The sequence below is a fragment of the Canis lupus genome, chromosome 5 (genome assembly GCF_003254725.2).
Source record: "Canis lupus dingo isolate Sandy chromosome 5, ASM325472v2, whole genome shotgun sequence".
Lineage (NCBI taxonomy): Eukaryota > Metazoa > Chordata > Mammalia > Carnivora > Canidae > Canis > Canis lupus.
This window is the reverse complement of record NC_064247.1, coordinates 44045360-44062038: the sequence shown is the minus strand read 5'-3', so window position 1 is coordinate 44062038 and position 16679 is coordinate 44045360. Positions and strand designations below refer to the sequence as shown.

Genomic DNA, 16679 nt, shown 5'->3' with positions numbered 1-16679 from the left:
GTTGGCGGCGCAGCCCCTGCACCCGGGGCGGCGGCGGCTGCCGCGTGCGGGGCCCGGGGCGGGGACCGGGGCGGGGACCGGGGCGCGTCCAGGTGCCGCGGGCGCCCGGCCTGCGGTCCTCGCCCCCGCCTCCCGCCCCAGGAATGATCTCGAGCGTTGCCAGGTTGATTCCAGAGCCCCCACTCGGGTGGGTTCTTTTGTTTCTTTGTTTTAATGACACTTCCCAGCCCTTGGGCATGTCACGCGCGATTAATTCCCTGGCTCTGTTGAAGGCAGCTGGGATGAAATTTCTTCTGCATCATCCTTTTGGGGATAATTGCTTCTGATGTGACGTCAGCCGGATTGATTTTTTTTTTTTCTTTCTCTCTTGAAAGAGAGAGGGAGGGAGGGAGAAAGAAAGAGGGAGGGAGAGAGGGATGAGAGAGAGGGAGAGAGAGACTGACTCACGCGTGTGCGGAGGCCGCAGGCAGACCTTAACGTCTGGAGTTCCTTCAGGGCCAAAGACGACGGGAATGGGAGCTTAGAAGTGTGCGGCTAAGACACCAGAGTGCATGGAATTCTTGGCAAGTTTTTCTTAAAACAAAGCAAAACAAACCGATGCCCTCCGCGGCGAGCCACGTAGGTGCTCCTCGCGTGCCCGAGCCCCCCGTCCAGCTGGCAGCTCTGACAATCGATCGCGGGGACCCAGCCGCTGCAAGGGGGCTCCAGAAGACGACGAGGAGGGGCGGGGAAGTGCGTCACCAGGTGGGGAAGGGGCCGTGCACTTGGTGACCAGCGGGAGGGGTGGGAGCGGAGGGGAATAGGGACGGAAAATAGGTTCTGTGTGCTCTCCCGGGGTATTGTGTCAGGAGACGCAGGCTGGCTGCCATGTGACGCGGTCCAGCGCCGAAGGGATTGGCCAGGGCGGCGCAGGCGGTGCAGCTCGGCCGGGTTGCCGCTCCTCTCCCTTTCTCTCGCAGCATCTTCCCGGGAGCCCGTAGGTGAAGCGGCACCAGCAGCATCCATGGCCTGTCTTGGGGGTTAACGCTCGTCTCGTTTGGCTTCGGCAGTGGACGGAGCAGACCTCTCGGCGGCAGCGTTGCGAGGACCTAGCTGCGACCTGGAATCCCATCCTCCTGTATTTTTTCAGACTCCTTGGAAATTAAGGAATGCAATTCCGCCACCATGATGGAAGGTAGGATGCTTTCTGCTGTGGTTGACTGGCTTCAGGCAAGGTTTGGGCAGAACGGCATTGAAGAATGTGTGCGGCCAGTGTTTGTGGCTCTGGTCTCGAACCTGGTCGCCAGGATTTGCAAGCAGCAATGCTGCAGTTTGCTTGCCGCGGACCAGGGCTCAGACTAATGGAATCAAACCACAAGGCTTCTGTTTAGCTCAGAACCTACAGAGCTCCCAGCTCTTTTGAGAGAGAGAGAGAGAGAACAACAACAAACCACAAAACCATAAAGTGCTTCCAGGGAGCAGAGATAGAGCTAAGAAAGAGCTTGCAGAGCAAATAAGTTGGGAGAGAAGATAAGGTTTTCTGCTCTGGGTTCCTGGGACTACACTGATTAAACATTTACAATGGAAACTTGTTTTCTGAAATTGACATTAGCGAGGAGAGGTCATTGACAGAGTTATCCATGCTGTCATTTTCAGTGAACTGTTTAACATTTAAAAAAAAAATTCTTTTATTTTTATCTCTGCAATTTACATCTTATTGTTGGGGTGACAGGTGCAGCAAATTTGGTCCATAAGATATAGTTATAGGAGGATGCCATTGCAACGGAATGAGCAATATGAGGAAAATATCTGGGCCTCTCAGCCCCGGATTCAGGGTCTTACCGGGTTAAAAAAAGAATTTTGTTCTTCTTAAATGCATTCCTGTGCAATGATTCCTAACCAAGCACCAAATGATTATTTACTGATTACCTTTTTGCATTCAATATTAAGTGTAAGAAGGAACTTTCCCTGGGGAGATGTTGTTTAAACTATATTTTATTCTACTGAATTACCCTTCCAAGCCTGAGATAGTGACAGCCAGGATTGCCTCAAAAAAGCATCAAGCTGATTAAGAAAGAAGCAGGCAGCCTTACCCTGGCTTTGATTTTGTTTTCACACTAAAGGATGGTGCAAAACTCCTGGCCTTTCCTAAGATGACAGGCAGAAATTTGTCCCTAGCCTGGATTTCACAATGCAGAATCGAGTGCATAATGGGTCTCAAATCAGCCATGAAAATGGCAGAGAGGCCACCTCTTAAGCCAAGGTCTGTCCTACAGATTTTAAACATTCATTAGAAATTTACCAAAATGGAATCAGAGAAGGATGGTTTCAAAAAGCAATGGTATAGCCCACTTATTTCGGGAGAAATGAATTCCTTTTGCTCTCTCTGTCATGATGTCAAACATTGTTAATGTAATTTGAGGGAGTGAAGAATTCTACAGTCATGGCCCACAGATTTTAGAAAATAGCCTTAAAAGAGAAATTGGGTATCATTTTGTCATGGAGCCTGGGTCTTGTCTGCAAAGGGCTCTCAAGCTAGTTCTTTAAAATACAGGTCTAAATAAACTGAGATTACTAACGGCCTAAGATGTAATGATTTTCATCAATAGAAAATGAATTTAATCTTTGAATAACAAGGCAAGACAAACAGAAAGAGTATTACTGTAACACTTTTCAATTTAAACTCATGTAGATTACTCTCTTCAGAAAAAAAAGAAAGAAAGAAAGAAAGAATTTTGTCTATAGAGGTACTATGTTTCTCCAGCTAAATTTCATTTGTAGCATTTCCTAATGAGATATCTGCATACATCCTAATTAGGTTTGAATCTTACACAGGCAAGTAGAAGATCTTGCATTTCTACTTCTTGCCTTGCAAACTATGGAGTTAAAGTGTCTTTTTTGAAGGAAGTAATATTTATTGACGCTCATTAATGACTTTCCTGGGAATATTGTCTATTGTGCCATCCGAGAATGTCAGGCAGTTCAAAGCCCTATGATAAGCCTATCTGAGCTGCCTAAACTGAAAGGAGAACTGTAACAAAGACGTGTGTTGGAGCTGAATTAGCACCATTGCTCTGAGTCTGCCAAATTCATCTAATGAAGGATGCTATGCTAGTACTGTTTTGAATTAGAGGTGACACTATGGATGCAGTTGCCTTCCGTCAAATCCCTGAAAAAGAAAATGGAAAGATTCCCATTGGCTTCGAAATTTATATGAAACTAATCATTTTTATCTACTCATAGTTCATACTTAAATGCTTTTCAAGACTTATTATCTTAATGGTTCAGTGACCTTTTAAGGCAGGTAGGAACCTTAACTAGAAATCAATTTGCCTATCAAAAACCTTTTAACTTAGTTGCTAGTCTTTTTGGCAATATATGTATGTTTCTGATATTGCATCCCAGAATTCACCTCTGAATTGCTCTTATTCCAAATATGTGACAGAGCAGTTATTATTTTTCACTTAACTCATCCCTAGAGGCAACTAGGCTGTTCGTTCCATCCATCACAATAACCTTGGAAAGATAAGGAACCCCTTAAAAGTCACCCTAAAATCCTGTCATGGAAGCCCTCTGCTGAAACATTAGTGGGCTCTGAGAATGTGTCACCCGACATTAAGATGGTTAAATGATGTCTCTCCTCAACAGTACATTTCATATATGCATCGGTGCGTGCATACACACACACACACAGTTACACACACATGTAGTAGTCGACACATATATATATTATTAAGGAAGGGAGAGAGCCCACATTTACACTGTATATATTTCTATATTCACCAAAATGTTTTAGTCTGCTGCTCAGGAAAAGCATGGCCATGGCAACTTTTCAAAGCTACTTCTCTACTTCGTGTAAAACAGGAGTAAACAAAGATTCTTCAGAATGGCTCATAGTTTAGTTTTGTGTTCTTGTTTTGATGGAACAAGATATGGGCTCCATTCATTCAATGCCTATTGGAAATCCTGGTCATAGATGAGGAAGGTTACTACCTCCCCAGTGATGCTAGCTTCATAGAAGGTAGTGAAATAATACTGCAGGGACCTCAAACATCTTTTTTTTTTTTTAAGATTTTATTTATTTATATATTCATGAGAGACACACAGAGAGAGGCAGAGACACAGGCAGAGGGAGAAGGAGGCTCCACGCAGGGATCCCTACCTGGGACTTGATCCCGGGTCCCCAGGATCACCCCTGGGCCAAAGGCAGCACCAAACCGCTGAGCCACCTGGGCTGCCCGACCTCAAACATCTTACCAGTAGTTTGTCCCTCCATGATTCCTTTTAAATCTTTTGATTTAAAAACATATATTTTAATTTGATATTTGACTCACTGATTACTGCAGTCTTTATTATTTGGCAGTGGTTGGTATTGAGTTGTGTTTTTCCTAAGGAATGCCACATGATAGGGAGCCCTGTGTGGTATGACTGTGAAGGGAAAGAGGGTGAGCAAAGGTAGTCATTTGCTAACAGGCACGTGTACTGGTTAAGCTTTCGATACAGTCTATGTGATTAGGGCAACTCTTGAAGGATTCTGTTGTTATTGCATACTATCGTTAAAGTTTGAAAATGCCATTTTGGATATCCCTTCAAAGATAAATGGAACAAAGTCAGGGTTTCTTAGGACATCTGTTTTTTTTTTATAGGGCAGCCTAGGAAGTTTTCCCTCATCTTGCAGAACTGCACTGCAAGTTATTGTGCTTTTAGTTCCATAGTCGGGCTCTTAGGTGCTGTCCTAGAAGGGTAAGGTTTTGGGTGCCAGTGGTTTCATCCTATAACAATTTTTTTAAATTAATAAGCACATTATTAAGGGCTTATTGTATAGGATGATTTAATACATTTTATTATATTTACCATTCACGATAATCTGTAAGTGTATTCTGCATGCAATACTTTTTCAAACTTGCAAAAATTAAAAAAAATATTTTGAGGCAGAAAAATGGCAAAATGGAATGTGAACCCAAGTTCATGGTTTGTTTGTTTGTTTGGTCAATTCAAGTTCTTATAAATAGTATAAACTGAAGTGGAGTTCTTTATAATGTCATAAATGTATTGCTTCCTTCAATTTTAGAGGAAAAACAATGAACCATCATAGTCACCTGGATGTTTTACATTAACGTATTTACCTCAGAAGACCTAATTACATGTTTTTCTTGAATTCTGATAAATGGAGATGAGAATTTTCTGGACTCAAGTTCACTTAGCAACAAAGCTCATACATTTGGCCTATCATAATATCTTATAATAGGAACCATTTTAAAATTTGTATCAAGATGGGCATCCTAACCTAATTGAAAACTAGAACTTGGTTTCTTGGATGGACACATTCTGTCTCTCTTTTAAATATGAATACGCACAGAACCATACCCTCAACTCCTCGTTAATACTCTTTATCTCAAACTTCTTAGACAATTTTGAACGATTCTAGATTAACTGAGCTTTTGTTGTTGCAATGAACCTCATAATAGTAAAGATTGTTTTTTCCTATCTAGAAATAGAGTTTTATTTATTTGGAAAATTCTTTGATCTGATCAAAAACAAAGCATTTTGGAGCTGGACCTGTTCATTTTCTAGTTAGCAAAGAAGTTTTAAAGAGAATACTTCCCAGAAAGAGTGAAGTTATTTTGGAAAATCTTAAGCATGAATATGAGATTCTAATATATGGGTCATCGTGTATGTCATTTCTCTTCTTCCCCAAGGCTCTGTGTCAGAAGGAGCCTTCTTATATATATAAGTTCCCAAACAATTCCAGAGGTCAAAACTTTAAATTTCTAAGAAGAATATGCAGTCTTCAAAAAATTATCTTAGACAAACCATTCTAGAAGACTCTGGATAATTCTTTCTGTTGGACTTGCCACATTCATTATCCATGTTTCAAATAAACAAATTGCAGGAAGTCACCAACTCACAGTTCTCATGTTCCTGAAAGTTTGTTTACGAATTGCTCATTTGAAACAAGTATTCCCATAGGAATAATGACATATATGTTGATTAGATTCTCACACTCGTTCAAAGGCTATTAACCCATTATCTAGTTGAAATACTAAATATTTGCAACGAAATGTGTGAAGAACAGTATGGTTACCACAGTAAGTAGCCAGAAAGGAACAATGGAATTAAATATGTTTTCAATTGTAAATGATGTTATTTGTGAAAAGGAAGGTTTCATTAGAGGACAATGAGGATATGGAGAAAAAATATGAAGGGAGTTTTAAGGTATATTTTCAGAAGTTGTAGAGACTTATGACACTGAATTTTCAATTATGTTCAATTTTACTTCCATACTCATGGTTTACTTTTCTCAATTCAATTTCATCATATATACTACTATTAAACTGTCATTACTTTCGTTATGTAAACTTGCGAATGGAATTAATAAAGGGAGAGAGAATTTACTGAGATGATGGTACAGGGGTTGGAAGAAGAAAATGCTTAAGGGATCATGATGGTTTGGGGCTCCTCTCTAAAAAAAATCTCTGAGGAGTAATGAACTGAGTAAGGAGAAGATCAGAGATAGAAGGGGACTGAGGGGCATGAGAAGGGCAGGATATCCTCCAGGACAAAGGGGTGTGTGTGGCAGGAGTGTTGGGCCTAACTGGTTCCTATGTTGACTACCAAATATTTCTGTGAGCACTGGCTGGTTTGCTTACCAGGGAGAGAGCTACGGTGGGTGGAGGTCAGTGTCCACTGAGGAGGGGTCAGTCTGCATTCTTGGCACATGTTTGCCCTCTAACTACATCCACAGAATTTCAGGGAGATATTTAGAATCTCTATTTAAATATCTTATGTCGTGTCACTTGTTTAAAAAGCTTCTGTATCTTCTCATTTCTGTTAAAATCCATTGCAGATGGAAGGCTGCATACTCAGACCTGCCAGGCCTGTCCAAGCTCGTGGAATGCCTTACTGCCAGTGTCAGAGTGTTTGGAACAAATAAACTTTTCTGCCTCAGGGCTTTTGCTCTACCTAGAGCATGATTTTGCCAATTCCCAGACTGTTTTCTTGTGGTCCCAGCAAAACTACCACCTCCTTGGAGGACTTCCCTATCCTCTTGTCATCCCAAACTCTTAAACACACAGGCCTGGGCCCCTGAGTACATCCCAGTCCACTCTCTCTCCTCAGAGATGTATTTATGATTCCTGGTCATTTAATGGTGTATGGGCTGAATTTCTCACTCAGAGCTAAGCTCCACAAGGACAGGACTCTGGTCTATCAGGTTCACCTCCTCATTCTTAGTTCTTGACACACAGTGGATGCTTAGTGTGTTTATCCATTGGAGAAGTGAGGAAAACCAGATATAAATGACCCTGATGGCTTCATGTGGTAACACTGTTAAGGTATTTTTGGGGGCATTATAGTTGATGTAGGAAAAAATAAATGCTCAAATTTGTGTTCTCGCTGGAGAATAAACATGAAGTGATTAAGAAAAAGAATGAAGTATTATGGAATGGGATATTGTGAGATACAGATAATATATTTTGGGAAGCAAAAGAAAAAGAAATGGTCCATTTGAAAATATGTGCTTGAGTTTGAATCATTTTGATGATTAGCTCTGAAGAAATTATTTTATAATGGGAAAGACAAGTGATAGCACAGCCATTCAAAGAAATCCCGAGAAAATCCCAGGAGCAGTGCTGCCAATGAGCCTATACATATTTTTCATTTTTTCTCTCCCTTCTGCTTTCCTTTATTTCTGCCCTCCCTATATCTACTTCCATCATCCTTCTACCTCATCTTTCTCTTCCTGGACTATCTTTCCTTTTCTCTGCTTTATGACCAGATCTGAAAACACTGGCTTCTAGAGCTGGAGTATGACTTGGAATCTGGCAAGTATTTTTAAGTAAGTAAATGAATACAGATGAGCATAATGTTGTACAATGTATTTGTGCAAGCAGTGGCAGTGTGATGATGGTAAATGAGGTTTTTCAAATGCCAAATTATTCTTGATCAGAGAATCCATTAGTCTTAGAAGCTCAGTTTGTTTACCGAATTTGTGTAGTTTGGATGTCTTTGGTAGAAAGAGCATGGACCCAGAGGCAGACTTAGGTTTGAGTCTAAGTGTTGTGACTGCTTGGCTGTGTGCCTTGAGGAGGTTACTTTACCTTCCTGGGGTTCTGTTTCCTTGCAAATAAAATGAGAGAATTGATCTGCCTATCTCTAGAACTTCTAGTTTTAAGAGTCTCTGGCATTCACTGAATGGTTTGGATTCCCCAAACTTACTCCCTCCAAGGTTTAAATTGAATTATTGAGTCTTTTTCCTCCCATCTCAAAATATGCTTGTCTTAATACAAGAATAATCCAAATGTATTACTATCTGCCTTTCACTGGCTACTCCTCTGCTGTTCTTTTGTATAGATGCCATTGGTTAATTTTGCCCCTTTTCAGTATTGGAAGAGAAAGGTGCAGTTACACAACCCTTATCTCTAGTCCCTAGCATAGAACTGTCTGTGTTATTCATCAGAAATTGCATGAATTGTATGAATGCATACTAGGTGTTCGACTCTGTGCTGGAGGTCTAAATACAAATTCCTGCCTACATGGACCTTCCTGTTTGATGCAAGAGAGATGGGAAAATAAAATGAAACACAGAGTACATTTGATGAGGATAAGAACTTTGGAGAAGAATCAAGTGGAGAAAGGAGATAGAGGAAATTGTGGGAGAGAGGAAGGAGTAGGGTAGATGGGATTGCAATTGTAAATAAGGTGGTAATGGGTAGCCTCACTGAGAAGACATATGAGCAAAGACTTGAAGGAGTGGAGAGGGTGAGCAGCCATGTAATTATTCAGGGGATGAGTCCAAAGAGGTGGGAGAAAGAGCATGTACAAATGCTCAGAACATGGGCAGAACGGCAAGGACGTCAGTGCTTCTGGACAAAAGCACAAGGGGATGTTCAAGAGAGGGACTCCAAGGTAACACATAAGCAGACATCTGTGAATCTTGAGTGATAGGAAAGCCAGCTTCCTTTTGTGTTGGTCAGTTGGCATGAGCCGATGTTATCCATGTGTCTAGTGACAGGTGGGCATTCAGAAGCCTGGCATTTTGATACTGGTTCTGTGGTGCCTCTTGGACTCATCTTTCCACGTATTTAAGTAAATAGATAAATATCATGCTCTTACCTTAGTTCGTGGTTCCAATCCTAGAGTTAGAGTTGAGTGTGACTTGAAGGGGCTGGATCTCCTGACTAGCTCTATGACCTTGAATGAGTTCTGGCACTGCTTTGGCCTCAGCATCCCCATTTATAAGGTAGGAATAATGCTGGCTCTCTATCTCACAGAATCATAGGGAAGGTAGAATGAGATAATAAATATGAGAACATCTGAAGAAGAGTGGTGCAAATGCCAGTTATTTTCTCAGATCACTCTCTTTCTTAGTCCTATTGTTATATGTGGGTTCCTTAGCATACAGTGGCTAGGCATTACAGCTCACTATTTGACTGGTCAAGTAGATTATTGCTGGACCTCTTCTGCAGATCTACAGATTTCTTTTCTCCTCACTGTACTGTTAATTACTAGCATGTTCCACCATCCTTGATTCCCAATGTCCATGGGTTACACTATCCATTTCTTGACCTTGGAAGGCATCACTAATCAATCTTAACTATCTTTCTCTCTGGCCTCAGCGTCTATCTTAACATCATATTCCAGGCCACTTCTGCTAGTTGTTTGGGACTGGCACATGAGATGATAGCATGTTGCTTTCCCTACCATAGGCAGCTTCCCAAAGTTGAAAAACAATGGGTAAACCTGGGATGTAGGTGGTCTCACTGTACATCCAACCTTTACAATTGCCCTTAGTGTATCACTGAAAGATGGCAGGTGAAAACTTGCTTACAGCACTAGGTATGGTAGCAGTAGTGGGAAATGCAAGCCTCACAACAGGTAGGACCCTACCTCTGTACTATAGACTTTAACCACCAAGTTTTCCTTAGCCTCCTCGTGCCTCCAGTTCAAAGACCTGTGTCTACCAGATAGTCAAGCCACAGTCAGTGATTGGATTCATTTTTCATTTCTCCTTCCTGCTTGCCTCATAGCGGTAGGTTCTTTAGAGTTATAGATTATCCTTCCTAAAAGATCTTGGCTTTGTCCTCTCCCTTTCATCCTCTGCTACCACACCTGATCAGATTTTGCTGCTTCCAATCCATGCTTCTCACAGCCATCAAAGGCATCACTTTCCCCATCTGCCTTTGATTGTTCCCATGCTTCTAAGATGAAGTACAAATGCTTTAGTTGCTGTGTAACACTTTCACACACAGGCTCTTTATCTGCTCATATCCCACTATGCCAGCCAGCCAGGAGCTCCATGTCCTCTTTCCTTTGTATGTGCTATTCCTACCCTTATCCACACAGTCACAGTCTGTTCTGATCATTCAAGGTCCAACAGAAGTGCCCCTCTTCAATGAAGCCTCTCCACATTCCCCATGTTGAAAGTGAGGTGCTCCCTGAGCTCACTTGGCAATCAGTCCTTGCCCTCCTAAGGCCACATATCAGAAGGTTTAAGAGCACTGGCTTTGGAGTCAGGCTGGTCTAGATTAAATGTCATGTATGTGACCTTGGGAAGCTAGTGAACCTGCTTCCTCATCTAGAAGATGGAAATGATAATAACAGTAACTTTCTCATTGTTAATTTAATCATGTGCTGTTGTAAGGATTAAATCAGAAAGTGCACTGTAGCAGTGTGTTCTCCAGAGATTACAGAACCAATAGGTTAAGAAGGAGACAGAGAGAGAGAGAGAGAAAGAGAGAGGGAGAGGTTGAGGGTCAGGGAGAGGGGAAGAAAGAGGGTGAGGGAAAGGGAAAGAGAGGGAGAGAAAGAGATATTTTTAAGGAACTGGTTCACTTTATTGTTGGGATGGCAAGTCTAGAAGCCATAGAGCAAGCTGGTGGGTAGGGATTGAGGCTACAGTCTTGAGGTAAAGTGTTAAGCTCTCAATACTATTTAGCTGCTATTTTCTGTTTATATACCTACTTTGTTTGCTCTTCCACCAAGAACCAAGGACTCTGCCAAAGCAGGGACCATGTCTCACTCAATTTTTTATTCCCAATGTGTGGCACGGGTAAGTACTTAACAAAAATTCAGTGAATGAATGAATGCTGTTGAGGGATCACAACTTTTTGGGAAATATGCACGCCACCCAGTGTACGGTTATCATGAGGCTTATATAAGTTAACATATGTAAAATATTGAGAAAAGTATTTGGTCCATAGCAAAGGTATATTAAATGTTACTCTGCTGGGAACATTGAAGGCTCCAGTATGGATGCCAGGCAGTACCCAGGATCATAAGCCCTCTCTTCTCCCCAGAGCTCCCATCTGCTGCGTAGGATCAGTCTGGCTGAGAGCCACACTTTGGTTCAGAAGCATGCAGTTAACCTAGTATCTCACACAGTCTGCTTGACTACTTTAATTGTTTTGCTCTCATTTTAAGAGAGATCAGGTTTCATTGTAGAAAACTCAGAAAATAGGAAGATACAAAGGAGAAATTGAAATCACCAATTATCTCGTTATTATGAAATAACTAACCACTACTACAATTTGTTGAGTGTAGAACATGGACTTCGGGGACAATCTGAAGCCCTTTAAGTCTCAGCAGTATTACCAGTAAAGAGAGTGAAATGACACCTTCCACATAAGATTGTGCGGGAATTAATTAAGATAATGTATGGATTTCAGTTAGCACTTAACCTGAGATGTTAAGTAAGCACTCAATGAATGCCAGCTCTTAATAGCTTTATAGGCAAAATAAATATTTATGTCAAAGAACTCAATTTGATCTATTTATATGTATACATACATGTGTGTACATACACACTCAGACACACACAGATTTTTCACTTGACATTAGATGGTAACCACTGTCCTACACAGTGTGTATATTAGTTAAGAGTATAGGATCTGGGACAAACTTCCCAGATGCAAACCTTGTCCCCTCTACACTTGCCAACTATATAACATTTCGGCAAATTATTTAACCCTTTTGTGCTGCAATTTCTTCTTCTGTATGGCATAATCCATATCAGAAAAGGCTATTATAAGGATTAAATGAGTTTAACATGTTATATATCATTAGTGTTATTTTTATAATATATAATTACATACATGAGACATATAATATACATAAAAACAGTATTTGGTACACAGTAAACACTCAGTCAAGAGGTGTTAGCCATCATTATCATCCTTATGAAACAGTCTCCACAAACGTTATTTATACTGGTTATAGAATATCCATTGCATTGTCATTTCTGTACCTATTCCCCTGTTGTCAGACATTTAGACTGTTAGCTGGAGCTTGATTTGTATATTGAGCTAGAATGGCTCATATTGATGAGTGACATGATGTGTCATGAATTCTTCATTTTCATTTAATAAGGTAGCTTGGTGAGGCGGAAGGAGTTCTGTGTTAGGTTCTAGTCCTGACATCGCTCCCTGCCAGCTGAGTGACTTTGGACAAACTATTTAACATTGGGAAGAGAAAGCAAAGCAGTAGAAAGAATAATTGATTTTAATTCAAAAAATTCTTAAATCTCCTGGCACCATTCTTTGTTAGCAAAGAGGATGAGGCCAAGAATTTGCCAGGTGGGTAAGAATTGATTTTCTTGTATCCTCTTTAAAGATCCTGGCTGTTTATTTTGAGCAAGTCACCATCTCTTCTATTTTCCCATCTGTGGAGTAGGAAATGAGCTCTCCTGCCTTTCTCACTTGGTTGTGAATACCAAAGCACAAAATATATGTGAAAATATTTCTAAAAGCAGTAAATTAATATATAAATATAACGTAGTATTAGGGCTGTTGTTATATTTAGTATCTTGGAAACTATTTTCAAGTAAAGATTAGGTTAAATAATTTTGAAGGTACTAACTAGTTTTAAAATTCAATCCTCTACGATGAGGGTTGCAGGTTGTATCCCTATTACAGTTAACTCTTCTCCTCATACTTTCCACCTTTCACATATACAAATGATTTTCTTCATTCCTGGATACTAGGAGAAGAACACCTTCCCTCATTTGATGAAATATTTATTTGAATAGAAAATGCTACATGAAAAAAAAAAGAAAATGCTACATGTAATTTTGCGAAACTGAGTAAAAATATTGTTTCTAATAATGAATATGTAGTGGAATGATTAAAATGCATTTTAAAGTGTGCTCAAATAACATCTATCTTGGCCTAGTTACAGAAATATTGTTCTGTATGTAATCTCAGCGAGATCTAATCCATGCAATCTTATTATTAGATCAAATTATTTAATCTGGATTTCTTCTTTTGAGTTTTCCACCATCTTCTGTCTTTGTGGCAACCTACCTTACACCGGCAGATTGAGGCATAGAGTTTTGCTCTCTTGATGAATTTTGACTAAGATACAGAGGAAGGTTTTTTTTTAGTGGCAGTGGAATTCTGTGAGCTAGCCATGGTTCTAAGTGTGGGATATAAGTAAGCAAAACACACAGAGTCCTTGCTCTGCTGGAACTTGCATTCAACTATGAGGAGACAAGACTCACAAACCAAATGAATAAACAAGAGAATTTCAGATGGTGATAAAATCAGTGAAAAACGAAGAATCATTTGGAAAAGAGTGGAAAGTGGTGGTCAAAGCTGCTTTAGATGGTAAAGGAAGCATTTAAGCTGAGACTTCATCACACTGTGACATGTAAAGATCTGAGAGTAGAGTATTTCAGGGAGTGAGAACTGCAGGGGCAAATGACTGCCTGGATCTTGTTTAAGCTCAAGGAACAAAAGAAAAGCCAGTGTGGCTGGAGACCAGTGAAAGCAGGGAAAGGACACGGCAGAGAAGGAAGGCAAGATTCAAATCAGGCAGGGCTCTGTGAGCAATGGAGATGGATCTGGAATTGATTGGGAGGCAGTGGAAAGCCACTGAAGGGGTTTAAGGAGAAGGTCACATTTCCATTTGCATCTTTAAGCAATTATTTTGAATGTTGGATGGAGAAGTAGCTACAGATGGCCCTCTGGGTTTTTTTTTTTTTTTTTCTGTTGTTGTTGTTATTGTTTTGAGAGGAGATTGTCTTGAGTCTGTGTTTGAGTAATAAATACTCTGACTTTATTTAAATGTTATGTTTATTTTCAGGAAAGCTAAGAGAGATTGGAAGGGACTGTAGTGCCCTTCCCCAATGCCATTCAGCACTGTCACTGCTGAGGCCTGAGGGCTCAGGTGATGGTTTAATTCAGCTATTGGAAAAACTCTTTTTCTAACCCAAATGGTTCTGATAGTAGATTTTTTTCAGAGTCATGTTGACAGGTAAAAAAGATGAAGATCTTAGAGTATATCATGTTTTTTTTTTCATGTACTTGTTTTTAATGGCTTTGAAGCACTTCAATTATTTGATAGTCATTTTGATACTGAATCAGATAGTTTATTAGGCTGGCTTTCATCACTGAAGCTCTTTCCCCTCTAAGCCAGATCAGAAAAATAGAAGTACTTAAGAGATCTTGTTGTTAACAGAGGTTGACCTCTCTGTGTTCCATTTTTCTCCACACGTTTCCGTTAAAACCTCTTGTGTCCTCGCTCAATTTCATTGATGTAGATCCTTACTGTCTCTCTTACTTGTGCACGCCTCTGACTCTAGCTCCTCTCCTCCTTCAGGGGCTGAAACTGTCTGTGCTCTGAAATGTATTTGTAACCCAGAGGAAAACACAGGAAGCTTCCTGTAGGTGGGGCTTGTTCCTGTTCCAATCTTCTTTATACTAAGAGCTCTGTTTTCCTTTTCTAATGATTTATATGATATAGCAGGTAAGTACATAGACCTAGAAGTCAAAACAAACCTGGGTTCAAATCCTGCCTCTGCAATTTACTGGCTGTGTGCTTTTGGGCAAGCCTGAGCTGTAAGTCATCTTCCTTCCTTCCTTCCTGCCTGCCTGCCTGCCTTCCTCCCTCCCTCCCTCCTTTTCTTTTTCTTTCTTTCTTTCTTTGCTTTTTAATCTATCACAATTTACAAGGTTTTCAGCAAGTATTTATTAAAGCTCCAAACATCATTCTACGTCCTAGGTACATATGATAAGTAACATGAACACACACCTTGTGAAGCTTACAATATAGTGACAAAGACATTAAATTAATTGGTAAGGGTAACTAAGTGATTATAAATGAGCAAAGTGCTATAAGGGAAACACTGAATTCTCAAAGAGCTTTTTAAATGTGTGACCTAACCTGGTAAGATGAGGGTGAGTCAGAGTTGTTAGAAGCATCACAAAAGCATTGCTTTTATCATACAGTAGTCCCCCCTTATCTGTGGGTTCACTTTTGGCAGTTTCAGTTACCCATGGTCAACCAGTCAACAGATGATCCTCCGTCTGACTTCAGAAGGTCAATAGTAGCCTAACACGAAGTCCCACTGCCTATGTCATTCATCTCACTTCATCTCATCATGTAGGCATTTTATCATCTCACATCATCACAAGAAGAGTATTATACAATAAGATATTGTGAGAGAGAGAGAGACTGCATTCACATAGCTTTTATTACAGTGTATTCTTATAATTGTTCTATTGTACTATTACTGTTGCTAATTTCTTATTGTACCTATTTTATAAATTAAAGTTTATCATATGTATGCATGTATATATAAAAAAACAGTATTTATAGGGTTTGGTACTATCTGTAGTTTCAGGCATCCACTGGGGATTTAGGAAGGTATCCCCAATGGAGAAGAGGGGACTACTGTATGACCTTTGCCTTCAATCAATCATAATTATTGTTATTGCTATTATTATCATTACTGTTGTCACTGTTAATATTATACTCACCCTGCACCTGTATATATGGGATTCAGTGAGCCTTCCCAGAACTTGTTATGTGGTTGCTCCAAAAATGTCGATTGACTATGTTCTTGGTTACTTGCCTAGAACTGCTTTGTATCTGTGCTCCCTGACTCCTGCCAGCGTACTTCGTTTCTGACCTGGTATCTGAGTAGTTTCTGGGGCTAGCCACTCAGATTTTGGGTGCCATCCATACCTTGGCTCTCCCAGATCCCTTAGAAAGCTCTTGATCTTACTGTTCTATCTCCTAAATGAATGTCAACCAAATCCCAACATGACAACTGCTGTGTTGCTGTGCTATGCTAGACTTCTGAACAAGTGAAGCTTTTAGAAAATTTCCTGAAAGAAAAGAGAGCGTCTCCCTCTCTCTTGAAGCCCTTTAAAGAGCCCATTGCTACACCCACTCTGCAATATGAGCAGGTACCTGTTCTAGCTGAATTAACGAACCTTATGTATTTAATTATGTATTTCTTCTTGTTAGCTTATCAGACAGTCCTTTTTTATTCACCTCTGACCTAGAGTCAGAGTTTTCCATTCCTCCATACCAAACAAAGCCTATGAAAATATGTTTTTTAAATTTTGATATTGTCAGTGCATATGTGATACATATGTCTGTATGTGGTCAACTCTTGATTTTCCCAGCGATTGGTGAGAGGAATAGCTCTTTATGGTCATTATCTCCAAATCACCTCTTTACTGCAGTTGCTTATCCCTGATTTAAGTTCTTCTTTTTCTTTCTGTTCTCAAGGTCTACTTGAGTAGTAAGGTCTACTAATAGGTAGCTGCCCTATAACTTACCAAAAGATGGCTGCTCAGAGCAACCTTTGATCTATGGATATTGCATAGTAGAAAATAATAAGAATAATATTTTCTCGGAAATGCTCTGTAATTTCTTGTAACAAGTAGGTACAGCTATAACTACTGCCTTCCCCA

The 16679-nt window shown here is 40.3% G+C and overlaps 1 protein-coding gene across 26 annotated transcripts in view; it reads left to right on the top strand.

Moving 5' to 3' along the window:
* Positions 1-65: 65 nt before the first annotated feature.
* The window catches only part of SGIP1 (SH3GL interacting endocytic adaptor 1), a 207274-nt gene continuing 190660 nt past the window's right edge, over positions 66-16679 (top strand). For 7 of the 26 annotated variants that reach the window (XM_025428029.3, XM_049110333.1, XM_049110332.1 and 4 more), the window contains exon 1: positions 811-1174. In XM_025428029.3, coding sequence (XP_025283814.1) covers positions 1165-1174 — 10 coding nt within the window. In that variant the 5' untranslated portion in view covers positions 811-1164. The other 19 variants (XM_049110324.1, XM_049110322.1, XM_049110328.1 and 16 more) reach the window with 7 other exon arrangements.